General features: G+C 35.6%; 3 protein-coding genes and 1 long non-coding RNA gene across 12 annotated transcripts; 2 read left to right on the forward strand and 2 right to left on the reverse strand.

Moving 5' to 3' along the window:
- Positions 1 to 1,744: 1,744 nt before the first annotated feature.
- Positions 1,745 to 4,869, forward strand: LOC122295460. The gene is made up of 2 exons (XR_006238084.1): positions 1,745 to 4,050; positions 4,132 to 4,869. It is a non-coding gene; the product is annotated as an uncharacterized LOC122295460 (long non-coding RNA).
- LOC122295448 (disease resistance protein RPV1-like) lies at positions 4,753 to 11,661 on the reverse strand. 4 transcript variants are annotated; one of them, XM_043104471.1, is made up of 8 exons: positions 11,100 to 11,661; positions 9,423 to 10,524; positions 9,039 to 9,326; positions 8,743 to 8,867; positions 7,881 to 8,634; positions 7,196 to 7,791; positions 6,385 to 7,099; positions 4,753 to 5,001 (listed from the first exon to the last, which is right to left on the reverse strand). In XM_043104471.1, the coding sequence occupies exons 1-6, from the start codon at positions 11,609 to 11,611 to the stop codon at positions 7,273 to 7,275; spliced, it is 3,300 nt and encodes a 1,099-aa protein (XP_042960405.1). In that variant the 5' UTR covers positions 11,612 to 11,661; the 3' UTR covers positions 4,753 to 5,001; positions 6,385 to 7,099; positions 7,196 to 7,272. The 4 variants fall into 4 exon arrangements, with proteins under 4 accessions (XP_042960405.1, XP_042960403.1, XP_042960402.1 ...); XM_043104469.1 differs by having other exon boundaries at positions 4,753 to 4,993; positions 7,881 to 8,867; positions 11,100 to 11,660; XM_043104468.1 differs by having other exon boundaries at positions 7,881 to 8,867; positions 11,100 to 11,660.
- A 4,534-nt stretch (positions 11,662 to 16,195) lies between these two features.
- LOC122295454 (formin-like protein 18) lies at positions 16,196 to 22,022 on the reverse strand. 6 transcript variants are annotated; one of them, XM_043104490.1, is made up of 4 exons: positions 18,729 to 20,261; positions 18,295 to 18,366; positions 16,600 to 16,659; positions 16,196 to 16,508 (listed from the first exon to the last, which is right to left on the reverse strand). In XM_043104490.1, the coding sequence occupies exons 1-4, from the start codon at positions 19,149 to 19,151 to the stop codon at positions 16,392 to 16,394; spliced, it is 672 nt and encodes a 223-aa protein (XP_042960424.1). In that variant the 5' UTR covers positions 19,152 to 20,261; the 3' UTR covers positions 16,196 to 16,391. The 6 variants fall into 6 exon arrangements, 2 of the variants coding, with proteins under 2 accessions (XP_042960424.1, XP_042960425.1); XM_043104491.1 differs by having other exon boundaries at positions 18,490 to 20,261; XR_006238080.1 differs by adding an exon at positions 18,490 to 18,644 and having other exon boundaries at positions 16,196 to 18,366.
- Positions 22,023 to 24,062: 2,040 nt separating this feature from the next.
- LOC122295458 (angio-associated migratory cell protein-like) lies at positions 24,063 to 24,850 on the forward strand. Its single transcript, XM_043104496.1, has 2 exons — positions 24,063 to 24,174; positions 24,562 to 24,850. The coding sequence occupies exons 1-2, from the start codon at positions 24,096 to 24,098 to the stop codon at positions 24,735 to 24,737; spliced, it is 255 nt and encodes an 84-aa protein (XP_042960430.1). The 5' UTR covers positions 24,063 to 24,095; the 3' UTR covers positions 24,738 to 24,850.
- Positions 24,851 to 27,389: the final 2,539 nt, after the last annotated feature.

Here is a 27,389-nt window from a genome sequence, read left to right on the forward strand (position 1 = left end):
TTCATAATTCTGGCCGGCATTTTAGATAATTTTGGTTCATAAATCATTGGATGTTTAAAGTCATGTGATTTTTTATGTCCATATCGTTGAATTTCTGAAGCACAAAAAACTATCCCAAAAGGCGGGCTAAACAAACAAAGACATGATACAGATCAGCATGAGTAGATCATGATGATGGTGGCCGGTCGTATACGTAGGGTGCGGGCTGTGTTCATCGTTTCACATTAATTGATTTCCTGTGGCTCACGGGAAATAGCTAGCCTGAACCACTCGTTTCGGTACTAGAACTACTCCACCCAATCACATGATGAGTTCCTTTTTTTTTTTTTAAATAATCACATGATGAGTTGGATACATATATATCATGCCTGAGTTGCCTTGCCTTGCTGGATGTGACATTAGATAATTTAGATTTTTATCTTTTTAAATAATAATAAGATAATTTATAAATAATAGTGAAATAATTTGAATTGATTATCTTTTAAATTTTGAAAAAAAAGAGAAAAAGTTGAATAAAAAATATTATAAAAATATAGTTTTAGAATATTATTTATGTTTGAAAATTTGAAAAAGTTTGAATTTTTCTTATTTTTTATTTAAAAATTTGAAAAAATTGTAATGGTTAGTTTAAAAATTTTGTATTTAAATTATGTTTGAAAATAAGAGGAAATGAAATCAAATGATAATTTTGTGTCTCATTTGAGGCCCCAAACCTGACAGTCATCAAACTATCAATGAGCAGTAAATTAATTAATTTATCATGTACGAAATTGTGAAAGTGCTTAATTCCAGATTTAAAAAAAAATTGTCTTAATCTATTTATAATTAACTTTATGCATAATATTATACATATTAAATATTTAATTTAATTTTATTAATTTTTTATTTTTAACTTTAATTTTAAATTCTTCATAATTAATTTTAAAAACAGTATATATCATTATGCGCATAAAATTATAAGTATAAATAATATTTGTTTAAAAAAACAAACAAACCACAACCCCCGAGAATGGCAAAGCTAAAATAGAAACAAGAATATGGCAGAGTACTTATAATATTTAAATAAATTCCATCGATCTTGCTGTAAACTTAACTTCCCTTCACTGAGGATAAGCCATGCTCCAGCATCATGATATAGAAACTTATTGTAACACCAGTGGATGACTTCCCTCTCAGATCTGAAAGCAATGGCTTCTTTCGACATCAGCCATGCATAGATACTGCCACAACATCATATTTAAATTTTAAGAAATGATGCTTGAAGTTGTGAGTATGTAAGTATTATGTAATTATTTTAAAAAAAAGTGAATAAATATGAGATTCACATGAAAAGAAAATTAATTTTTTAATAATAGACCTTATTCTTTTTCAAAGCGACTGCATGATGCTTGCATATTTTATAAACTGTATGTAGTATTATTCTTAATTTTTTGGGCCAACGTCCTTTCCTTTGATGTGATAAATCTTCAATTCTACCACGTTACGAAATCTGAAAAGTCTAAAATACTTCATACAAATAATTCAATACTATTTTTCAAAGCGACTATACAATGTTTATGTATTTCAATTCTACCACGTTACGGAATCTGAAAAGTCTAAAGTACTTCATAGAAGAAATTCCATAGAACGATCTTAATGGGTACTGTTTGATTTTGACGTTTGTTTAATTAACGTGGAAGGACTTCAATTCAAAACCGTATAAATGGAATTGCAAGTTGGCTTAGCCAGAAACTTCCCACGCAACTTCGCTACACACTTCCTTGGCACACACTGCAGCTCTACGTAGGCATGTCGTCAAAGTACGTTAATTTTGTATCGTGTAACTAATTTGCTTTTACTCTTTTATCATTGCTTTTTTTTCCCCACAACACTATGAATTAGACTGCCTTGGCTCCTTTTTTCTGGACTGGATTGAGATCCTGCATCATGTATCGGTGTCCACATTTCTCCAAGGATACCAAACTATAATTTGCTGGCAGCCCATAAAATCTTTTCAAGAAGATTAGGGAAAGGTTGGATTGCTATGTCCTTCATGTGCACACACATGTATAGAAACACTCATTTTTTCCCTTAAAATGCATTATAGGAGGAGTATGGTAATTCTTTATAAAATTCAAGATGAGTTTGTCCCTAAGTCGTGTGAGACTTCTTAATACACTTTCTCACGTGTAGGTCAGTATTTCCAATACCATCATCGTGGATAGGTTGCAAGAGTCCATCATCGATTATAGGTTAGCTTGCTCTGATACTATATAGAAATACTAATTTCTGTCTTTAAAAGATCTTATAGGAGGAGTATGATAACTCCTTATAAAGTCTTAGATGGATTTGTTCCTAAGTCGTGTAGGACTTCTCAATAACATGGACATGGATTTCATAATCTCTAACTGATGCCAATAAAGTTTCTGGTTTTACTTACCAAAAAGTAAATAAATAAATTAGATCAAACTCATGATATTAATATTTGAATATTATCTGTATAATATTATTGACCGGAGTCCATGCACGCTAGCTCAAGTCCATATATACGAACCCATGCTTTAAAACAAGCCCACCCTGAGAAAAAAAAATGGAGGCGCTAAACGAACCGTTTAGTCCCTTCCATCTTTTCCCTACGTTTTCCTCTCCCCTATGCCGACGTGGCGACGCCCACTTCTCGTCTCACATTTCAGTTACTCTCGTGCCGTACTTCATTCTCTCCAACGTCCATAGGTTCTCTCTTTGCTCTCCTCCTTTTGTCTCTCTCGCCCCCTCCCCTGTGATTTTTGGGTCTGCCGTCTGCTGCTCTTGGGTTCGTGTTGTAAGAGTTTTATTTAAATTTTATGTCTAACACACCTATTTTAATAGAGTTTGAAATAATTCAAAACTTATCAATTAATAAATGAGTTATAATGAAATAAAAAAATTTTTAAAAGATAAGATTAAAACTCTATAACTCTAATATATACAAAATAACAAAATAATTAATTAGCTGCATGATCAAAGACTCGTACGTTGAATTACTTATTCCGTGCTTCAACACGTTTTGGGTTCATAATTCTGGTCAGCATTTTAGATAATTTTGGTTCATAAATTGGATGTTTGAAGTCTTGTGATTTTTTACGTCCATATCGTTGAATTTCTGAAGCACAAAAAAATATCCCAAAAGACGGGCTAAAGAAACAAAGACATGGTACAGATCAGCATGAGTGGATGATGATGGAGGCCGGTCGTATACGCAGGGTGCGGGCTATGTTTATTGTTTCACATTAATTAATTTCCTGTGGTTCAAGGGCACTAGCTAGCCTCAACCACTCGTTTTGGTACTAGAACTACTCCACCCAATCACATGATGAGTTGGATAAATATGAGTAATTGTATGTGTAACCGTCAAGTTGGGTACATATGAGTAATTGTATGTGTAACCGTCGAGTGCATAAATATCGTATAATCATTTTGAAAAAAAATGAGATTTATTATTAAAAAATTAATTTTTTTTTCATATGTCTTATGTTTATTTATTTTTTTCAAAACGATTACACAGTAGTTACATAATTCGTAGTTACAAATATTTTTTCTCAACATATATATCATACACGAGTTGGCTTACCTTATTAAATATGATAATTAAATATGATATTAAATGATTAAAAGTTATATTCTCATCATCTTATAACATGAGATTAGATATTTTTTCATTACCAATCCATGAACTTAATGTAACACCCGGTCTGATTCTAGGCCCAGATCCAAGCCCATGTTTTAAAACAAGCCCACCCTGAAAAAAAAAAAAAAATGGCGCCAAACGCACCGTTGAGTCCCTTCCATCTCTTCCCCATGTTTTCCTCTCCCCTCTGCCGACGCCCACTTCTCGTCTCCCATTTTAGTTACTCTCGTGCCGTACTTCATTTCAGATCTCTCACTCTCTATCTCTCTCACTGTCGTTCTCTGTTTTCAATCGGTTCTATTGTTTTTTTTTTTTTTTGCATGAGTCATAGCACGTCCCTAGGCTTTTCTCGCTCATCTCCATTTGGTTCCAGCCTCCGTACACCGCGGCGCGCTGCCACACCAGTAAGCACCTCTCTGTCTCCCTCTCTCTCACGATGTTTAAGCCTTGGCCCAAGATTTACGTGTTCTTCATGATATACTCAGTATGTTGAGGCACCCTGTGTGTGGGTTTTGCTGCTGGAGCCTCCATCTCTGTTCTGCACTGCTGCTGTTATAACGCCGGTAAGCCCCTTCATCTCGATCTCTACATCTTTCTCTCTCATTTTTTTTCTCCGCTACATGCTATCTTGCTAACCTCTCGGGTTCTCCCTCTCACAGTAGCACTTCCCTTTTTAGATTTAAGCCGTGACTAACTTAGGCCACCGGAGTCGACATACATCCCCGCCGCCGAGGTATGTACCCCGTTTGATAGCATTCTTTCCGTCGTGTATCACCCACTGTTCAAATTCGGTTTTAACATCACTGTTTATACAGCCCAACCAGCCGCACGTCAAACCCCAAAGCAACCACACATTAACCCAAACAGCAGACACATTAATTATCAGTTCAATCATGTAACTAGTGGCAGCACCATCTTCCAACAATTACCAATGTACAAGTTACGTAACAACGGTATAAACACAAAACTAAAGCTCGGATTTCCTTACCAAAATTTCATTACGGTGATACAACGAAGAGTAAAAGGAAGAGAAAGAAGCTCCTTGAAAGGCGTCAGCCCTAGCTCTCTGTACGCGTAAGTACCATTCACCAGAGAGGTTCAATTACAGAGAAGTCGGAGAAAGGAAGAAGAACAACAACCATTCTTAAGCCATGTATCATACACATTTGTACATATATAAATTGATTTTTTTAAAACAATAAAGTGAACTCAATTTCAGCGTATCGCCTGTGTTGTTTAATGGTTCATCCAGTCTTGACTAAGAACACAAGTTATGGTTTCGTTTGCGCTCCAAATCCTAACTTCAAATTCAGCTCCTTCAGCCAGCTGATCAGAAGTAAAATTCACCTGCAAAGCTTTGACAAAAGATATATATTTTTAAACTATTAACATATATACTTCACGCATCATCATTAATTAATTCGGAGTGAATGGAAAAATTGTATCCAATGAAAACATAAGTGGAAATTAGGTCTGTTCGTGCATTTACTTATAATTTTGTCATCATGAGTTATGCATTTGGTTGATAGGATTATTAATAGTACTACTAATTAATTAATTAAGGTTTCAGGATAGAGAGACAGAGACTCATCATTTAATCCATCATATCTGTTTAGAGGAAAGAATAATATAATTTTGTGTAGTGCCAAGAAATACAAGAAAGGCAATTAATTAATCCAAATTAATACCCCAACATCAAAAAATCCCATGATCACCTAACATATTAATTATATACACACACACACACACATATATATATATATATATATAACATAGTTTACCGTTTCTTTTGACAACATTTATGAATGGAATATTGACGGATTCTCTAAACAAGAAATCTTCAATATCATGAATAAGATGTCTATAGTTGCAAATGCTTATGTCCACAATAATCTTAGTCAAACTGAGACAGTTGAATTGTTAACTACTGGATTTTCTGGTATACTTCGATTATATTTATATATATATATAAGAACCAATAAACCAACTAATTAAAGCGTATTAATTAAGTTCCATATAATTTTCCCAGCTATGGGAAAAACTGTAGCAGATTTTTAATCAGAAGAAATAGAAGAAATATTTGTAATATTTGCAGGTATTTGGTCTAGAAGAAATAAAGCAGTTTTTGAAGATAAATTTGATGTTCCATGCATGGTTCTTCACAAGGCTTTAGTAAAGCTGAAAGTCTTTCAACAAGCTGAGGAGGAGAAAAGAGAGCAACAGATTGAACCTGGCATGAGAAGAAGAGAAACTAATTGGTTACCACCCACTGAGAGCTTCACAAAAATTAACTTTGATGCAGCATTGAATAAGGAAGAGCAAAAAAAGGGTATAGGAGTGGTAGCAAGAAATCATGAAGGGGAGATCATTTTCTCTTTGTGTGTAGATAAGAACTTTCTTGGAAGTGTTGAGTTAGCTAAAGCAAGTGCTACGTGGAAGGCAATGGAAACATGTAGAGATCAGTAGTTTCAGAGAGAGTAACTTTTGAAGGGGATGCACAAAAAATTATCGATGAAGTAAAAAAGGAGGCTGCAAGTGGATGGATGGGGCAACACCGAGCACACAATTACCATGTTACGACAACACCGACCACACAAACAAGTCTAGGGTTCGATCATTTGCGAAACCCTTTTGCACCGGCAGTGCAAAATACTTGTACACACCATTAATATCATGAAACCAATCCAATAAAAAAAAAAAGCCATATTGGGGAATTTTATCAATGCAAAGACACTAACCTAGTGCCTAGTAAGCCAGCTTCTCTGAATTGGCTTGGCCTTCTTGGGATGCAGATTGAGAGGCAAGTACTTCTTCTTCTTTTAAACTTCCCTCAGAGCCTCCTTCTACTACTGCGAAATCAACATCAACATCTGCAAAATCGACAACCACATTTGAATTGCTCAAGTTTTGAGAGCACATCTTGTGTTGTGGATACCCATTGAATTCCAAGTTGCGGTCTTCATCATCTCGGCGTCTCTTACAAAGTTCGATACCATTCGATGAATCTACTGAGCACTCCCCAACAGTTAAACTCTCATTCTCTCCATGCTTATAGATTATGTGAACTCCACAACTTTTAAACATCACTGCAGCTTCTTCATTGCTATCAAATATAAACCTAAGATTGTCTCCTGTTGGGTATCGTAGCTATTGCTCGATACATTCTGGAAATGAGTAATTTAGATATACATGATTCCAGTCTCCTAATAATTCAAGATTTGCTTCTACAAGCATGTTACCGTTTATAGAAACACGAATATCGGAAGGGGAGTCATCCGTGTTGGATCCAAGAACAGCACAGAAAACAATTCCTATGATTTCATCCAAATAAAAGGGTCCACTAATATCCAATTCGCATGAATCTGTTTTTGAAGGCTCCTTAGTATGGCTAAACCAATCTAGAATCTTATTCCCTGGAAATATAATACCACATGAATGGTCCTGAATATGTTCCTGTACGGCAAACATATATCGCATATTTTCATAAGCACAAGGCAATTCGCAAACACAAAACACCTACAAAAAACACAGAGAGAAATAGAGACATACCTCAACAAATGAAGGATTTGGCGCCTGACTCCCTATATTTGCAACCAATTTATGGCAACCGAACAAATCAATCCATCTTAGCTCTTGCAAGACACATGATGTATAGAATTGAAATTTTGTTGATACTTCTGGATACCACTCGATGAATCTACTGAGCACTCCCCAACTATTAAACTCTCATTCTCTTCATGCTTATAGATTATGTGAACTCCGCAACTTTTAAACATCACTACAACTTCTTCATTGCTATCAAATATAAACCTCAAATTCTCTCCTGTTGGGTACTGTAGCCATTGCTCGATACATTCAGGAAATGAGTAATTTAGATATACATGATCGCAGTCTCCTAATAATTCAAAATTTGCTTCTACCAGCATGTTACCATTTATAGAAACACGGATACCGGAGGGGGAGTCATCCGAGTTGGATCCAAGAACAGCACAGAAAAAAATACCTATGATTTCATCCAAATATAAGGGCCCACAAATATTCAATTCACACGAATCTCTATTTGAAGGCTCCTTTGTATGGCTAAACCAATTTGGAATCTTATTCCCAGGAAATATAATACCACATGAATGGTCCTGAATATGTTCCTGTCAAACATGTATCACATATTTTCACAAGCACAAGGCAATCCGCAAACACAAACACCTATAAAAAATAGAGAGAAATAGAGACATACCTCAACAACTAAAGGATTTGGCACCTGACTCCCTATATTTGCAAGCAATTTATGGCAACCGGACAAATCAATCCATCTTAGGTCTCGCAAGCCACATGATGTATGGAATTGAAATTTTGTTGATACTTCTGGGAATCTTTCCAAGGAGAAACACTCACTAGCATATAGCTCTTGTATATTTGGTGGAAGAAGTAGAATTTCTTGAAGTTTCTCGCAATGCCGCAATTTGAGAATCCTCAATTCTAAATAGATTTCGATGCCCAGAGGAAGGCTGACAATATCACACCAAGATAGATCTAACTCTTGCAAAGTGGATGTGCAATAAAATGAAAAGTCGTCAAGGTACCAATTATAAACCGGCATCAGGAGTAATTCAGCACTTGATTCTGGTTTAGACCTCTTAATCATTCCGGATGTTGTTACGTGGAAATGTTTAGGCTCAGTCCGGTACCTCATGGTTAAACTTATTTCTTCTTTTGCAAGATTTGTATACTTATCGAGAGAAAAACTCTTTGGATGTTGCCAGTGAGGAACGCTAATTGGAAAACGCATGAGGTCCATGCCGCCTTCTATAGATAAACATTCAATCCCAGTTAAGCATCCAACACAGTCAGTTTGAAAAACCACCGTCAGATTTTGCAACTGATGAATGCTACTAGGGAGATGCATAAGTTTTGTGCATTGTCCAGGCAGAAATAACTCTTTAAGCGCAGGAGTGAGGTACCCAATGGATGAAGGCAATTCTTTTATTGCACTGCCCAATAATGAGATTAAACATAAATATTCCATTTTACACTCGATTTCTGGAAAGTTTTGAAGTTTAGAGCAACTATGAAGTGTAAGGACTTGTAGAGATCTCAACTTGAGATGCCTTGGAAAACTCTTCAGGTTGGAGCAGTGATAAAGATGCAAACGAACAAGCTTATCCAGGAATCCAACAGAATCATGAACTTCGACTAAATTTTCGCAACCCAAAATATCCAATTCCTGTAAATTTGAGCAACTTGAAAGATTTGAGATTTTGGTTAAGAACTTGCACTCAGAAAATTTCATTATCGTCAAGTTTTGTTGAAAAACAACAAATATATATTAACCGTGAGGAAGTTCACTTGATCACATAGGTTTAAAGAAAGGAAATATTGAAAGTAATAATTGTACCTTAAATTGGCCGCTAATGTCCTTGATGCGGCCTCCATATAGTTGAAAATCAATGAGCTTCTCTCCACGGAAATTAGATGGCAAAGATTGTAAAGGACAGTTTGACCAATCAATCACTCTTAATTCATTAGAAAGATAATCAAGTGATCTTCCAGAAAAGCGTGCACCATGGCTTATAAAAAATTTGAGTCTTTTCATCTTTGCAAACGATTTGGGACTCAAGCATATCATGTCATGATCATCGCCCTCAGGCAGAACCACTTTTATCCCCTCAACATTGTTTGTTCCCTAATGAGACAATTTATAAAAGTGCAAGTAAAATCAGATCGTTAAAATCTTTGTTTATAAGCACGTATTAAAAGAGCTTTTAATCTAAGAACTTACTACATTTTCCTCTAGTACATAGCGAACATCTTCGTAAAACCATAATCTACTACGTGTGCATGGTTCTTTGCGTGATTCCTTTCGAACAATTTCTTTGCCCATATCTTGTAGCAAGTCATGCATCCACAATGTATTGTGAATAGTAATTGTTATAAGACACTTATCTATAAGCCTTTTGATACCATTGTCTGGAGAGAAACCACAACTATCTAATATTTTAACGACATAATCCATGTGTTGTCCTTTGAAAAAAAAGGCAATATCGAGGAAAATCTCCTTCTCATTATCATCCAATCCATCGTAACTTATACAGAGTACTTCTTGAATATTTTTGCTAGGAATTCTTTTATACTTATCCAATACACTTCTCCATTGATTTATACTCTGACCCCTTAGATCTGAGCCTAGCACTGTTAAAGCTAGTGGAAGGCCCTCAGCATATGATATTACTTGCTTAGAGAGTTCCACATAATCTTCAATAGGTTTATCTTCCTCAAAAGCATGCCAACTAAAGAGCTCAAGAGCTTCATTATGGTCCAATCTCTTTACTTCATATTTTGAATCAACCTTATGGTTATTTAATAAATTCTGATCTCTTGTAGTTATGATAATTCTACTTCCTAAACCAAACCAATCACGATCTCCAGCTAATGTTTCTAGCTGGACTAACTTATCCACATCATCAAGAATTAAGAGAACCCTTCTAGAGCAAAGTTTGCGCTTTAACTCATAAACTCCTCTATCAACATTACGAACATCAAAACATTTATAGGCTTTTAGAATCTCATTAAGGAGTGTATTTTGCATTTGGACCAGACCACCCACTTGGTTTGAAGTTTCTCTAACATTTGTCAAGAAACAATGAACATCAAATTGTGAAAAAATTGAGTTATAGATCTTTTTGGCAATAGTTGTCTTACCAATTCCTCCAACTCCAAATATTCCCACCATGCGTATGTCATTCATCCTGATACTTAAAAGCAAATCAATGTCTTGCACCCGAGACTCCATCCCAACTAGATATTTTGCGATGTTTAGATATGAATAATTTACTATTCTAGAGACCTCTTGAACGATTTCTTGGATGAATTTCGATTCATTCCTGCATACAAATAAATTAATGAGCTGGACTCTTCAGATGAAAAACAAGTAACACAATCTAATAAGTTATTTTCTCACAACCAAAAGTAAAATAAAAATTAAGTGGTAGGTTGTAGGGTATAGAATCCCCCCTCCCCAAATCCCAATTCACACAAGCGTTGACCACAAGTAATGCTCTTTTTTTTTGTTAGATTCATATCTTTTACACATGATTGCATTTACATGCATTCTTAAATTTGTTTCCCTTTTCAAGAGTACTGTTTTTTTTTAGAAAAAATATTTGCAGCCGTGAAGTGTGTAAATACCACGCAATCTCTTTAAAAAAAGTAAGTAAATATGATACTTACATGAAACAAAATTAATTTTTTAATAGTAGATCTTACTTTTTTTCAAAAAGATTTTGTAACACTTGCGCATTCCGTAGCTATATTTTAGTTATATGGTGTAGAAAATAAATAATTTCTATTATTTTTCTCAAGTACTGATGTGTTATAATAATAATAATAATAATAATGATAATAACAATAATAATAATAACAAATCTCCAATGAAAGGCACTAGAGTGGTTAGAGTTACCCATTTTCCAACTCGTATCCAGCCAAATTGGCCACTTCTTGTAGGGCTGCCTTCCACCTTTGCACCTTCTTCACATCTTTGTTGAATTTTCCTACACATATAGCCAAAGCTTCTCCAAAACTACCTCTTTGATTTCGTACATCCGATGGATTTACATGGTAAAATATAGGTAAAACTATTTGTTGCTTTGTTTCCTTGCAATTGAGAATGTTGAGCAATTCATCCAAACACCAAATAGATGATGCATAATTTTCTGAGAGCACGATAATTGAAAGTCGGGAATTTTCAATGGCTTGGAGAAGTGCAGGTGAGATTTCATCACCTCTTCTAAGCTCGTCCTCATCTATGTAGGTGTGGATGCCATTTTGAAGCAAAGCATGGTAGAGATGGGCAGTAAAAGTATTGCGAGTATCATCTCCTCTAAAACTCAAGAATACATCGTAAAACCACATAGAGCTAACAGTAGAAGAGGAGGAAGAAGAGAGTCCAAGGAAGGACATGGAAGAAGTCATTGTGTTTGCAATGCCTTGAGTTCTACCTATCCTTATCGCATATAAATATTGGACATGGGGCTCTCCTTTAAAAGACAAGTAGCAGCGTTTGTCATTAAAGAGTAGCGTACAAAAGTTAAAGAATTGACTGAACTTTTGTTGAACTTTCCTTAATTACATGTCGCAATTGTGTGTTAGGTCTAATTTAATTTGAGGAGTGAAATTAGATAATAATTTTGTGAATAGCAGTAAGATAGCTTGTAAATAATAGTGAAATAATTTGAGTTGATTATTTTTTAAAATTTAAGAAATGAGAGATAAAAAGTTGAATAAAAAATATTATAAAGTTAAATATTGTAAGAATATAGTTTTAGAATATTAATATTTTTGTTTGAGAATTTGAAAAAGTTAGAATTGTTTTTTATTTTTTATTTGAAAGTTTGAAAAAGTTGTAATGATTATTTTAAAAATTTTGTATTTGAATTATATTTGAGAATAAGATGATATGATAATTTTGTGTCTCATCTGAAGTCTCAAATCCCGCCCATCATCAAACTATCAATGAGCAGTAGGGTAATTAGTTTATCAGTGTACGAAATTGTGAAAGTACTTCCAGATTAAAATCTCTTGAAGAAAATTAGGGAAAGGTTGGATTGCTATGTCCTTCATGTGCACACCCATGGACATGGAATCCATAATCTCCTAACTAATGCCAATAACGTTTCTGGTTTTACTTATCAAAAAGTAAATAAATAAAGATCAAACTCATGATATTGCCGGAGTCATTAATGCACACTAGCTCAAATCCATATATACGCGTTTATATTACAAAAGAGAAAAATAATTAATTAGCTGCATGATCAAAGACTCGTACGTTGAATTACTTCCGTGCTTCAACACGTTTTGGGATTTTTTACGTCCATAGTACCGTTGAATTTCTGAAGCACAAAAAAATGTCCCAAAAGACGGGCTAAAGAACAAAGACATGGTCACATGATACGCATTTATATTATGAGTACTCCATATATACGCATTTATATTATAAGTCATGATCAAAGACTCGTACGTTGAATTACAATTCCGTGCTTCAACACGTTTTGGGTTCATAATTCTGGTCAGCATTTTAGATAATTTTGGTTCATGAATCATTGGATGTTTAAAGTCTTCATGTGATTTTTTATGTCCATATCGTTGAATTTCAGAAGCACAAAAAACTATCCCAAAAGACGGGCTAAACAAACAAAGACATGATACAGATCAGCATGAGTAGATGATGATGGAGGCCGGTCGTATACGTAGGGTGCGGGCTGTGTTCATCGTTTCACATTAATTAATTTCCTGTGGCTCACGGGAAATAGCTAGCCTGAACCACTCGTTTTGGTACTAGAACTACTCCATCCAATCACATGATGAGTTGGATAAAGATATATCATGCCTGAGTTGCCTTGCTGGATGTGATATTAGATAATTTAGATTCTCATCTTCCCATAACGTGAAATGTGATATTTTTTTCACTACCAATCCATAGTAAATTGGTCATGAGTAGGACTTGTTGAAAGTGTTTCTAAATGGACTAACTCATCCACGTCAACAAGAATTAAGAAAACTCTTCTAGAGCAAAGCCTGCGCGCTCTAACTCATAAACTCCTCTATCAACATTAGCAACATCAAAACATTTAGGGGCTTTTAGAATCTTATTAAGAAGTGTATTCTGCATTTGGACCAGACCACCTACTTGATTTGAAGTTTCTTTAACATTTTTCAAGAAACAATGACTATCAAATTGTGAAAAAATTGAGTTATAGATCTTTTTGACAATAGTTGTCTTACTAATTCCTCCAACTCCAAATATTCCCACCATGCGTATGTCATTCATCCCGATACTTAAAAGCAAATAAATGTCTTGCATACGAGACTCCATCCCAACTAGATATTTTGCAACGTTTAGATATAAATAATTTACTATTCTAGTCTTGAACGATTTCTTGGATGAATTTCGATTCAGTCCTGCATACAAATAAATTAATGGGCTGGACTCTTCACATGAAAAGCAAGCAACATAATCTAATTATTATTATTTTTTTCTTTATCTTACGACCAAAAGCAAAATAAAAATTAACTGGTATAGGTTGTAGGGTATAGAATCCCCCCTCCCCAAATCCCAATCCGCACAATCCTTGACCACAAGTAATTGTCTCCTTTTTGTTAAATTCATATCTTTTACAAAAGCAGGGGATGGTCCGAATGATTTTTCTCAAAATGAGAAAGGGTGACCTAAGGGAGGTGTAGGGACCAAGGTTGATTAACAAGAGCACGATAAGTCTCTCTCAAATATATATACCATCTTTTCTACATGACCAAGTCTGAATGAGTTTAGTTCAAAACCGTGTAAATGGGTGCAAGTTAGCTTACCAATCATACTTGTAATTCATATTTCTCGCAAGACTTAAATCTATCTTGAAACGACATTATTGGCGCGGGGAGATTGGAAGATGTTGGAATAGCTACTTTAATGTGATAAATTTTCAATGCTCCCACGTCAGGAAATCCCAAAAGTCTAAAGTTCATTACACGCCGCGTTAGGGATAAGGAGTGAGATGAGATGAGATGAGGATTTTGTAAATAGTAATAAAATAGTTTGTGAATAGTAGTAAAATAATTTGAGTTGATTATTTTTTAGATTTTGAGAAATGAGAGAAAAAGTTGAATAAAAAATATTGTAAGAATATAGTTTTAGAATATTATTTTTGTTTGGAAATTTGAAAAAGTTGTAATGATTAGTTTAAAAATTTTGCATTTAAATTATGTTTGGAAATAAGATTAAATAAAATTAAATGATAATTTTGTGTCTCATTTGAGGCCCCAAACCCGACAGTCATCAAACTATCAATGAGCAGTAGGGTAATTAGTTTATCAGTGTACGAAATTGTGAAAGTGCTTCGTGATTAAAAAAAAAAAAAATCTATATCTATTTATAATTAACTTTATGTATAATATTATATGTATTAAATATTTAATTTAATTTTTTATTTTTAACTTTAATTTTAAAATCTTCATAATTAATTTTAATAGTTGACAGACGACAATATATATATCATTATGCGCATAAAATTATAAGTATAAATAATATTTGTTTAAAAAAACAAGCAAACCACAACCCCCAAGAATGGAAAAGCTAAAATAGAAACAAGAATATGGCAGAATAATTATAATATTTATATAAATTCCATCGAGTTTGCTGTAAACTTAAGTTCCCTTCACTGAATGATAAGCCATGCTACAGCGAGCATCATGATATAGAAACTTATTGTGAGTCGTCGTCGTGGGCATTGCTCTTGTTCGTAGTCGGCACTCACTTTTGTTCGTCATGTAAGATGGGGCATGAGATGGAGAGAAGGAAAGTAGAGAGAAGACACTGGAGAGAAGATGCAGGAAATGAAACAGAGGATGAGGGATGGGAAAAGCAAGAAATGGAAAGATTGATCGGGTGTAAGTGGATTCAAAATTAGTTTTCCTGGAGTGTCTATGTGGCACCCTATCATTGGCTGGTGCAAAATTACCTTTAACACCCGTCCGACCCCAAGTTTTTTTCTTTTATAAAATTGGCCGTGGCTTGTAGGATTACACTTGACGGTTTAAACTTTCTCAAAAGTTTGTAAATGGGGGAGAAGGGGAGGCGTGAAGTAGTGGACTGTCAGAAAGGGTCAAAAGTTTGTTTGTAAATTAATGTACAGTATAGAAATATATAGATAAGTTAAAAACTTACATTCGAGCCATACAATTGAAATGAGTTTAGCATTTTCCTTATAAAAAAAAGAACACAAAACGCAAAGACGTTACGAGAAATAGCTCCATAAGAATAGCACTGCCGGTAATAAACAAGGTCTTAGTACAATAAGTGATCCAATGCATATGATGGATCCTTACCGTTATGAAAATCTAATAGACATTGTGGGATTTTGATTAAGGATATATGCTTCCTATTACATTATGGATGCTGTCCATTGCGCAATGACATGCACGCATTGATTTTGAAAACGATGTATTTTAACCATCTCCCATCTTTAAAAGTTTTGCAGTATTAATCTTACGTCTCTTATGATACTTTCCACAAGTCGCTTTTGATTTTCTTCTGGGTCCTTTAAAGCTAATATGGTTCTCTGAGAATTTCCTTCTATTATGATATTTTTTAGGTGTTTGGATTGAGGTTCATGTACTCCTATGAATGCTGCCATAGCTTCTCCTTGATTTGGATTGCAGCTCCCTGAGTGCTCAGCTATTATGAAAACAATTTTGCAACTGTGTGATCTGCATATGGCAGCAGAGGTGCTGCCATTTGGTTTAACTGCTACATCAAATGCAATTGAAATGATTTCTGGAGGGGACCATCTGTTCTTGTTATGAAGTTCTTTCCATTCCCAAGCATTACAATGATCCCTGTATGAATGGCTAACCCTTGTATCAAATTGATCTATTGATAGATTTGCATACTGCATATTTAATATAATGTCTCTCTCTTTTTTTTCTCTTTTTTTTTTCTATATAAATTCAGCATGCAACGTCAGCCTCCCTCAGATAGTAGCTTTTTGTATGTTGTGCCAATACTTGCCGTAAAAGTGTCCTTAGGTTTTGTTTGGATACACAAATCTCTCAAACCATCTCATCTCAATATCAAAACATCATTTAGACGCAAAAATTTTTCAATTCCAAGTTTTCAACTTTTTTATGTAATCATTACAACATTTTCAAATTTTTAAATAAAACACTTCAACTGGAAGGCCCTGGCAACTTCGATCAGTCCTCAACTGAAGAACTCTTGAACTTTTGCAAATGCTTCCACTGGAAGGCCCTCCTCCTCAAAGCTTGAGATATCAGCCGCTACTGTAGAAGCAGCGGCATCCATCTCAGAGAAGGGAATCTTCAGCCGAATGATAACCAAGGTATTACTTTCATGTTAAGAAAGACGCCAAAAAAAGGCTATGCCTAAACAAATCTAGCATGTGAGATACCTCTGCTCTGAAGTCCTTCGGAAATTGATCCTTAGCATTCCACAATATGTCAATTTCATCCTGGTTTAGGATCAATATATTAGACCTAATAAAAGCAGTATATATTAAACATTACTCGGAGCATCATCTCTTCACGTGCTATTTCATCATTCAAGCAAACACACTCCACCACAACATCACCTTGAATATGGCAATTGATGTCTATTTTAACTAGTTCGCATTCTCCCTGAAACACAATTCTAAGGTAAACAAACAGTCACATGTACAAAGATTAGAGCAAATTGTCGATTCGCCTAACATGAAAAAATAAATCCAAACAAAGTTTGCATCCAGTGAGCTTCCACAGCAGATTAAAGCATAGAAAGAAAGGTATCAATAGCTGGATACAAATCAATTCAATTATATTTGTGTGTTATTTGGTGTTATTTGATCAAGTGTCTAGTCCAGGTAATCTTTAGGAGACTCAACAATACAATGAAGCTCCCAAAACACTGACCCCACCATATTATAACCCCTTGGGTTTATCCTAATTGGTCATGATATACCATCCAAATCCATCTTGGATTTCAAGTCAGGAACAGAAAGCCATGTTAAACTTTGACCACACCCTTGTGATTGCTGAAGTCCCAAATTAAAGAGATATCCCAACCTAGATTGACCAGTGTAATTGCTTTTGATAATGTAAAGGGTTCCCTCTATAACATTAATTAAAGAAAAGATGAACTCCTGTTTTCTTAGAATATTTCCACGAGATTACTGATCACAGTGACATAAATGGTTGTGCCAGAGGCTTGATATTCTGTCCAGTTTTTAGGCTGTTGAACCTGATTCTAAAATATTCTGTCCAAAACAGAATATTGTTTTTGGAGAGAGAGAGAGAGAGAGAGAGAGAGAGATGCATTTTGTTTTTGGAGGTATAGTGGAAGATGACATTATGATCACCAAAACAATTATAACACAACCTGCTCAAGGCAAATTAAAGACATGACCTACATCCCGTATTCGTCAACTGAAGAGTTGACATAAGATAACCATACGAATGTAATAATATAACTATACTTGTCCCTTTAACTACTGAAACTTTGAGTTCTAAGAAAAGAAAGAACTTTTGCGCTGAAAGTTTGACATATCTATGCAGAAACTTTAGGTCAAACCATTGTCGGTTCATATCAGTTGTAAGCGTTTAGCACACATCACCACTATTATTGTTCTAATCATATTTCAAATGTTAAGTTTGAGCCCAACTGTCCTGGAACTCTTTTATTGAAAAGAATCTGTAGTTCAACCAACCAATTGGCATCAATGGTCTCTTGACGAAATGGCCCCTCCTTCCCTTATAAGGTCAGAGGGTAAGGTCACATAGGTTTATTTACCTACTGAGAAAAAAAAAAGAGAGATTCTAAAATCAAGTGACACATTTCATAAAACCTGTTACTCTCGGTATCAGTTTGTACTACTTAATACAAAAAAAATTTCATTTACAAGGACGAGAAGTTAGAAAAAGAAAACCTAGGAATAAGAAACTAAGACTGCCCTATATAAAATGGAATGCAGAACATGTTCATTTATCTGAGCAACTATAGTTTCGATAAAGATTTGTACAGTTGAGCTCTGTACTACTTGAAGCTTAGGCTAAATTAAACCTTCATTCCAATTACCCGGAGAAGTACATGTTTGAAGTGCCATCAAACTTACCACTAAGTCATGCAATGATACTTTCACCTTTGAAAGCATGATTTCACAGTTATATGCCCGCCGGTGGTCAATCTGCAGAAGTGATAGCATTACATGAACTCTAGATATTGATCTGCTATTCATAAAAACTGTAATTTGGCCAAACAAGATAAATGTGATAAGAAAGTGACGCTAATAAGAACAAAAATACATTACATCTCTGTACTGCAAAGCCTCCCCCATCGGCCATCACAGAGGCAACTGCTAGCACCCAGTCACTGACCAAACCTCTCAACCAAACCGGCTTAACATAGTCCTTTTCGACGGATTCTTCATACACTTGAGGTGGTGAATCGGAAAGGAAGGTTGCGCTTGTAGGGGGAGGGAGCTCATAAGAACACCAAAAAAAAAAAAAAACCAAAAGATCATAAAGATGGAACTCTAGGACCTGCAACCTGCTGAGAATGAGGAGGGGGTGGCGGTGGAGGATGTCCTGCTCTAACAGCTATCTGTTCCTTCAAAGAAGGTGTTGGAGGAAGTCGCGGTATTGGAGGCGGTGGAGGATTTGGAGGAGGCAGCCTAATTGATGAAGTAACTGCAGGAGCTGAAGGAGGATTAAACCTTGAACTTATGGCAGGAATTGCAGGACCAGCAGTTTGCACGGTATGAGGCGTTGGAGGCGGAAGCAGAGGCAGCATAGCTCTAACAGCTAGATTCTCAAGGAGGTGCTCAAGGAGGCAGCAGTGTTGGAGGTGGTGGAGGAGTTGGAGAATGAAAAATTTTCGTAGAAACATCAGTTGAGGAAGGCTGTGGGGGTGGAGGAGGAGGTGGAGGTGGAGGTGGAGGTGTAGGGGGTGAAACCAAAACAATTTTGGCATCTAGAGACTCAGATGTGTGTGAAACAGACAAGGTTAGATCTGTGATGACTGGAGAAATAGCTGGCGGATGGGTGGTTTCTGCACTTTCAGATAAGGTGTGATAATGCAGCTGACGTTCTATGCCAGACGTTTGGGCTACAGATGCATCTTCCACAGATTTACAGGAGACTATTGTTGACTGAGAAGATTGACGCATCCCTTGGCAACTGATGTCAGATTTTCTGGGTAGTTGAGGCGGAATCTGAACGTCAGGAGCCTCAGCTGCCTTTCTACTCAGATAAGTACCAGGAGATTGCTTAGGTGAGGACATGGACATGGACTGAATCTCCGGGGACAGACAAGGAGCCCTTAGCCTTACTTTCCAAGACTCTGGGCTTCTTTTTCTTCAAAAGCTTTGTAGGAATTGTCTCCTGCAATAGACCACTTGTTACCACACTCTCATGAGAACCACTTTCCAACAGTTCGTGGACAAAATTTGATGCACTCGTGTTGGAGCACATTTAGTGACGCATCGGCCTTGGGATCTAAACAGTCCGCATAACTGAAGAACTCTTGAACTTTTGCAAATGCTTCCACTGGATTGGAAACTTTTTCCACAACTTAATTAGACAAAATAATCCTACTTAGTAGTGGCTATATATTATAACTTTGTTCTATTCGTTGAACTAGAAAAAATTTGTATTCTTCTTCTGCAACCATTATGCAATGAGATACTGATTTAGTCCTCTAAACACAAAATTGGGTTGCCATTTGAACTTTCTAGTATATAATTTAGATAACCACTAAAAAATACTGCCTCGACTTAGATTTTTGCTCCTTTCTACTCTGCTTGGTTCCTCGGAATGTAGAGGCAAAGGAGGGAATGAACTATAAATTTTTGGGATTTTTTTATTTTTTTATTTTTATAATTTCAAACAAAAGATTTAGGATTTTCTGAATGTAATTCACTGATTCCTATGCCCAGTAAAACACTTGGAATTCAAAAAACACACGCAGATGGTGAAACATCCTACTCTTCCTATTCACAATTTTCCATTTATCCCTTGCAACTTGGAAACATTTTCATCATTTCCCTCAACTTTTTTTTAACAAAGAAATAAAACAGATAAGGAACGTACCGTAGACTCGCTCAGAGATCTCAAGAAGCCCATCGGGCGGCTTCCGAAAAAAGAACTTGCGCAGCAACGCCATCTCAGTCGTCCAACGACACCTCCAATTGCAGCTCTATATATATATATTTTTTTTTGAAAAGAAATCATCTGATTTAATATTAATCACGAAGGATGAATACATGGAGGTAAACCCTCCAGAATAATGTTCTCCTTAGAGAGTTTCAGGGCATCCTTAGCTAGATTACGTGCCACCTGATTACAATTCCTAGGAATAAAATTAATTGACCAACTATTCAACTCTCTGAATAAATTCTTGATGTCACTGGTTATCATGCCTGTAGTATTCCATGTCTCTTTACTGTCTTGTATAGCCTTCACCACCAACTTTGCATCTCCTTCCAGAATGACATGGTCAAGACCAAGCTGCTTACACAGGATAACTGCTTTGAGGGCTGCCAATGACTCTGCCAGCTGAACGTCGGGTAAAGAGTCCCGTTGGGATCTTAGGCTTGCAATGACTTTCCCTTCTGAATCTTTGATCACCACGCCTTGGGTTATCTATCATTAACTCAATTGCGGTTGAGGACTTTTTCCAGGATCGGCTTCATCCATTTTCTCTTTTTATTTGCTCTCCTTCCATTCTTATATACCACTTTGGCTCGGCAACTTTTATAGATCAGCACCCACAAAGGATCAGTATCGTTGGGATACAATTCAACTCTCAAATTGTCCAAAACTTTCCGCTCAAAAGATCCTAAATCGGCCTCCAATTCTATGTATTCTTATCATTATTAACCAAATCTACGCCTTAAAAACAACTGCATACATCATCTGGGTCTTTACCTGTTATCTCAGCATAAAAAATAATATTTGTTGCCCTATGAACTTTTTTGAAAAACACAACGGCATATAACACAATTCCACTAATCTCCTTTTTAACTATTTTACTTTCAAATAACTCTTCTTGATATTGCCCCTGTTAAACCAACGATGATTCCTCAACGGTTTCAAGTCATGAAAACTGAAAAAAATGGAGTCAACTTGAAAGATGCATACCTTTCTTCCACAATAAAGGACTTGGCACGTGAGAATTCCAGATGTTTACATGCATTTTGGTGCAGCCAGTCAAGTCAATTCTCTAGAACGATTTGATGTGGCTTCCATTGAATTGTAATATTACTAATTCTGGAATTCTTTGTAATGACAATGGATAACAATTTCACTCTCCGAGAGATCTAAGAAATCCGAAGTGGCAGAGGAATTAAACATCATAAAGACATTTGATATTGGGAAGAAATTTAGTTGACTGGAAATAATTCTCAAGATTCAACACTTGTAATACACTGCTCCCATCCTTCATCTCCTTTCCAAGATTTGTATAACCATCAATCTTTTTGCAGCCCGTTAGATTTGAAAAACCGAGTGCAACAAAGTTCCCGAAGGATATTGATGCTTCTTCCCTCGCCCAACTCCTTGATGAAGCTACAACGCATTCTAAAGGCAATGAGTTTCTTTCTATGGAAATTGAGTGGCAAAGATTGTAAAGGATAATTTGACCAATCAAGTAATCTTAATTTGTTGGAGAGGTAATTAGGTACACTTAGAAAATCATGCATTACGATTTATAAACACTATTGAGTTTTTCATCCATCTAAAAGGCTTTCGAACTCAATCTTATCACGTCCTCGCCTTCGGGCAAATCTATTACTATGCACTTCTATTTTGTTTGTTTCCTAGCAAGAGAAACACATAGAGTGTTAGCAACATCAGTGTAAAGTCCAGCTTACTAAAATCAATAATTAAAACTAGAGTTTTTTCAATGTTATCATTACCGTGCTTTCTTCCAACACATGACGAACGTTTTTGAGAAACCACAATTTACTACGTTTGTCGGTGATTTTAGACGAATAATTTCTTGGTCCATATCTTGTATCAAGTCATGCATCGATAATCTATTAGGCTCATCAATAGTAATAAGACACTTGTCTACAAGCCTCTTGAAACCATCATCCGGAAAGAAACCACAACCGTCAAATGTTTTAGTGACATAAGCCAAGCATTCTCCCTTGAAGAAACATGCAATATCAAGAAACGTATCCTTATCATTCTCATCCGATCCATCATAACTTGCTTGAAGTACTTTGCAAATATTTTCGTTTGGAATTTTTTTAAATTTATCTAATGCACTCTTCTATCGATGTATACTCTTACCACCTTGCAACGTTAAAGCTAATGGAAGGCCCTCAGCATATTGTATTACATGTTTAGAGAGTTCCACATAATCATCCAATGGTTTGTCTTTATTGAAAGCATGCCAACTAAAAAGTTGAAGGGATTCATTGTCACCCATTATCACCACCTTGCATTTTGAATCAACTTTAGAGTCATTTAATAAATGTCGATTGCTTCTTGTTGTGATGATTTTACTTCCTAAACAAGACCAATTACAATCTCCAGCTAATTTTTCTATTTGAACCATCTTATCCACTTCATCAAGAACTAGGAGAACCTTTTTAGAGCAAAGTATATGCTTAATCACATAAATTCTTCGGTCAATATCACGAATATCCAAACTGGTTCCTAAAATCTCATAAAGAAATGTATTTTGTCGCTGAATCAAACCTCTTGATTTTGAAGTCTCACATGTTTCAAGAAATAACTTCCTTCAAATTGATGAGAAATCTTGTTATAGATATCTTTTGAAATAATTGTCTTACCAATTCCACCAATTTCAAATATCCCCTCCATGTAGGGGTGTGAAACCGTGTTAACAGTTTATGTTCGTGTCGTGTCAAAGCATATATATTATACTATATAGGTCAACCCTAACCCGACCTGTTAAGCTTATCGTGTCAAAATCTCAAACCCTAACACAGCCCATTAATATAACGAGTCATGTCCTATCAACCCGTTTGGACCCATTAGTAAATATTATGAAACATGTTAACACAATACAATACGATCCATTTCAAACTGTTTACACTACAAGAAAAATGATTTATTGCAGCGATTTTTATATTGTTGGAAATAAAATCGCTGCAATAAACCATTAATTTCAACGATTTTAATCTTATCGCGGGTTTTTAACATCAAGTTTTAAAACTACTTTGTTGCATTTTTTCATCTATTACGACGAATTTTTTCGTCTTAATATTTAAAAACTTAAAAGTGATACTTTTGCAGTGCTTTTTTATTTTTTACGACGAATAAATTCGTTGTAATAATTTCAAAAATTATTCCAACGTAACTAATACGATGGAATTGATGTTTTTATCACTCGGTGCCTAAACGAAAATGCCTTCGCCGCTCCCCGCTGAAATTCGATTTTAGCCCTAATCCTCGATACATATTTCTTCCCCAACTTCTTCTTCTCCATTTTCATCAAACTTGCAAACTAACCCACCCATTTCGAACCGGCATCCTGCGAAGACCACTTCCTCCCTAACCCAGTGCCATCTCACGTCGCCTCTCTCTGCCCAGCGCCACCCCGCCTCGCGCCGCCTTCCTCTGCCCAGCGCCACCCTGCTACACTGTCCCTCTGTGCAGCGCCACCCCGTGACACTCCTTGGTTGCGCCGCCCCTCCCCGAAGCAAGTACATATCAGTGCAGATCTGTATACGCAGGATCTTCAAGGTCAACTCCTTCTATTCAACTCCATTATTTTTGTGGTGTTATTTACTCTGTTTGATTCCTTTGTGTTATGTTAATTAAACCCTAACCTAGACCCTTCCTTTCCGTCCACTTCGCACTCTTCTTTTCCTTCCCCCTACTCCTCTCGCACAAGAAGCTATTTGGCCCGAGGTTTTCCAGGTTATTTCCTTTGGTTGGCATTATGCCTCCCAATCTTGCAATTTGCTGCTTGTTTCCAGAGGAGCCTGATGATTCCGTGCATATATTCACCGGTCATACCGGTAAGAACTTTCGATTTCTATATTTATGCCTTTTAAGCATTTCCTTTAAAACCTTACACAAATATTATTGCAAAATCTGATAAAAGCCTATCGGACCTCCCTGTCGCCTGTATATGTTTTTTATTTAGTTCCTGTATTATTTTGAAGGGACTTACCTAGTTCGTAAGTAACTCTTATTTTGAATAAACTTATGGTGTTACTTCATTATCTAATTCTTAATTTGTGCGAGTCAGATACTTACTTATATAGGACTAATTGATTATGCTCATCTAGTTATGAATTGGGATCAACATGGCTTTGAATTTCACATACCAATGTGTGAAGCTGAGTATATCCTACATTTTATAACTACAAATTTATGATTATGTTTTACTATTTTCTTCACAGGTGAGGTTTATACAGTTGCCTGCAGCCCAATGGATGCTTCGTTAGTGGCAACTGGGGGTGGAGATGACAAAGGATTTCTTTGGAGGATTGGGCACGGAGATTGGGCTTTTGAGCTCCAAGGTATGTGCAAGGTACACCAGTTATATAGTTTTCTCCCTTGCTGTTTACAGTGGTGAGGCAATATTTTCCTCCTACGAAATGATAACCACATATCATTCTTAAAGATTTCTTTTTTATAACATCAAACAGAAAAATAGAACTTTCTATTATGTTGTAGAAAGGAACGCCCTACCACGCCATTAATTTCTCATATTATAGGAAATGAAATTATATTCACTATTACACAGGTGTCTATTTTTTTTTTTTTATTGGTAAACAAATTTATATTTAAAAGGAGTAGGCAAGAGCCCAAGTATATGGGATATATTGTAGAGCAATGCCTAAGCGTGCTAGTTTAGTGATACAAGGAATTCATGGAAGGTCATGCCATCAAAATCAATTACAATCAACCAATGTAGTAAAGTAGTGAAAAATAAGTTTCTAAGCTCATCCATTGACCACTCTTGATCTTCAAAACTTCTTACATTCCTCTCCCTCCAAATACACCACCATAGGTACAAGTGTCTAATTAATTGAAGTTTAAAAAGTAAAACATTAAACTAGCAGTTTATCTGGTTCAAACATCAAAAGAAATGGATATATTGTAGCAAATTTTAAGGTGTTTTAGGCTATGAAAACCATACAGTTTCACTAGTATTTTTGTTATTTGTTAACAGACTATTGTGTTTCTTACTTGCAGGTAGAACTTATTTTAGCTGATAGATAGAGCTAGAACCTATAGGAGGAGATAGGATAGATGGAAATTGGTTCTTTCTTAAACACACTTCCAAGTTCTAAAATTTTCTGCAACAGATTCTATTATGGTTTCCTTCAACTTCATGTATCCTTACATTTTCCCCCTAATACTTGTTTAGTTGGGTGTGTAACTATGTGGAGGGAAGGTAGAACTCTGCAGAATTCGTGTTGTCTACTGCTTGAGGAGGTGAGATGATTTTCTGCCTTGTTTTGTTCCATGCCGACATGCTACTACAAAAAGGTTCTGCTATAGTTTCGTTTCTTTCCTTTCTTAGTTATATGCTCAACACAAAAATAGCAACCAAAACATCTGCATTATCTGAGAGATTTTAAGCGCTATCAGAATTTTCGTTTGGTGATCTTCCACTTCAATTTTTGTTCATTAAAATCTCATATATTACTTGTTTAGTTTAGTGTATAACCAAGTGGAAGGAGTGCTTAAACAAGGGAAATTTACACAACCTATTGCACAAAAGACGTAAGATAATTTTTCTACTCCATTTTGCGCCAAACATTTTAGTTTTTGCTGTGATTTTAGTCCTCTCTTTTTAATCCTTTTCAGAACTTCATTTTTGTTTGTCAAACTCATAAAAATCAGTTTGTACTTGTGAGCTATGTCCCCAAGCAAATAATTGAAGTGAACAGCCAAGGATTTCTCCCAAACCAGTAAGTCTCTCTTTCATAAATTTCTAGTTTTGCCACTAGTCCATCTCATTCTTTTTAACCATCTTTGTACGACTTAGAACTCTGTTTCTTTTTCTTTTCCAACATTATTGATCATGGTAGTAGCATAAAATAGATAATGGTTGCTACATTTCATTCATTTCCACCATTAAGACTATGTTAGGCACATAGAACACAACCAACCTGAGAGGCTTGGATTCGTAAATATTTTTCTGTTTTGGGTCATGTCTTCTTCTAACGGTGTTAATTAATATTATGATGTTTATAGAGAATCCTCTATTAGTTAGAACCCTTTTCCTCCTTATTTCGACCATGGAAAGTGTGTGTACTTGTAATTGCTGCAGCATGTGCCTTGAAAAGAACCTCATAAGCCTTCCTCTGTGAGGCTTATGGCATCAATCAAAAAAGTTCTATCAACGTTTGAGCAATAGCTGTTATATTGAGATCCAATTGCACATATAATCACACTGTTTGAATCATAGTAAAGGTTCTCATTGTTGCTTGAAGCACTCAGTTTCAGATCAAAATCTCCTCCGCTTTGAAAAATTAGTGGGTAACAAATATCAACATTGTCTTTCTTCAGCTTGACCTTAATTCTTGCTGGTTCCAATATGTCATTCTGTGTGTCATCCATTAATGAAGCTTGACCCCATAAGACTCTTATGTACTTAGATGTTTGGCAAGAATTCAGTTTGAATTCTAATTGTATTCCTTGTTGGGAAACTATCTGATTCAAAGTCTGAACCCCTTCTACTTCTTGATCCAATCTATATCTCATCTTGGTGTGGTAACTTCCAAAATCATAAGAAAAAATGAATCACTTCATTGTTTAAAGAGATATTGTTGTTTCATGTTTAGGGAAGATGCATACGATTTGATCATTCATTGGGAGCAATGAGATTTTTCACACGAACTAAGTAAACTTATTTTATGAGATAAGCGATATTTAGTATCAAACATGTTTAAGTACTAACGTAGTGGCTTCAAGCAGTTAGACTCTTAATTACGCTGATGCTGAACTCTGTTGATACTTATAGATCTTCTCTCATACAGACTCTTCATGTCCAAATCATAAAGATCAGTCCACTAATTGAAGGTAATTATGAATTAACCTCTCTGTTGTGACTGGGATAAATGCTTAGAGATTAATTTGAGGACTTCACATCATCTCCTAAATCACCTCTGTCTCCAAAAATTCCATCCATTGTATTAAAATTGTTTAGCTGATTCAAGAATTAGTGGTTACTGATCCTAACAACAAAAATATACAAGCATATGCCAGATTCTTT

The sequence above is a fragment of the Carya illinoinensis genome, chromosome 15, assembly GCF_018687715.1.
Source record: "Carya illinoinensis cultivar Pawnee chromosome 15, C.illinoinensisPawnee_v1, whole genome shotgun sequence".
NCBI classification, from domain to species: domain Eukaryota; kingdom Viridiplantae; phylum Streptophyta; class Magnoliopsida; order Fagales; family Juglandaceae; genus Carya; species Carya illinoinensis.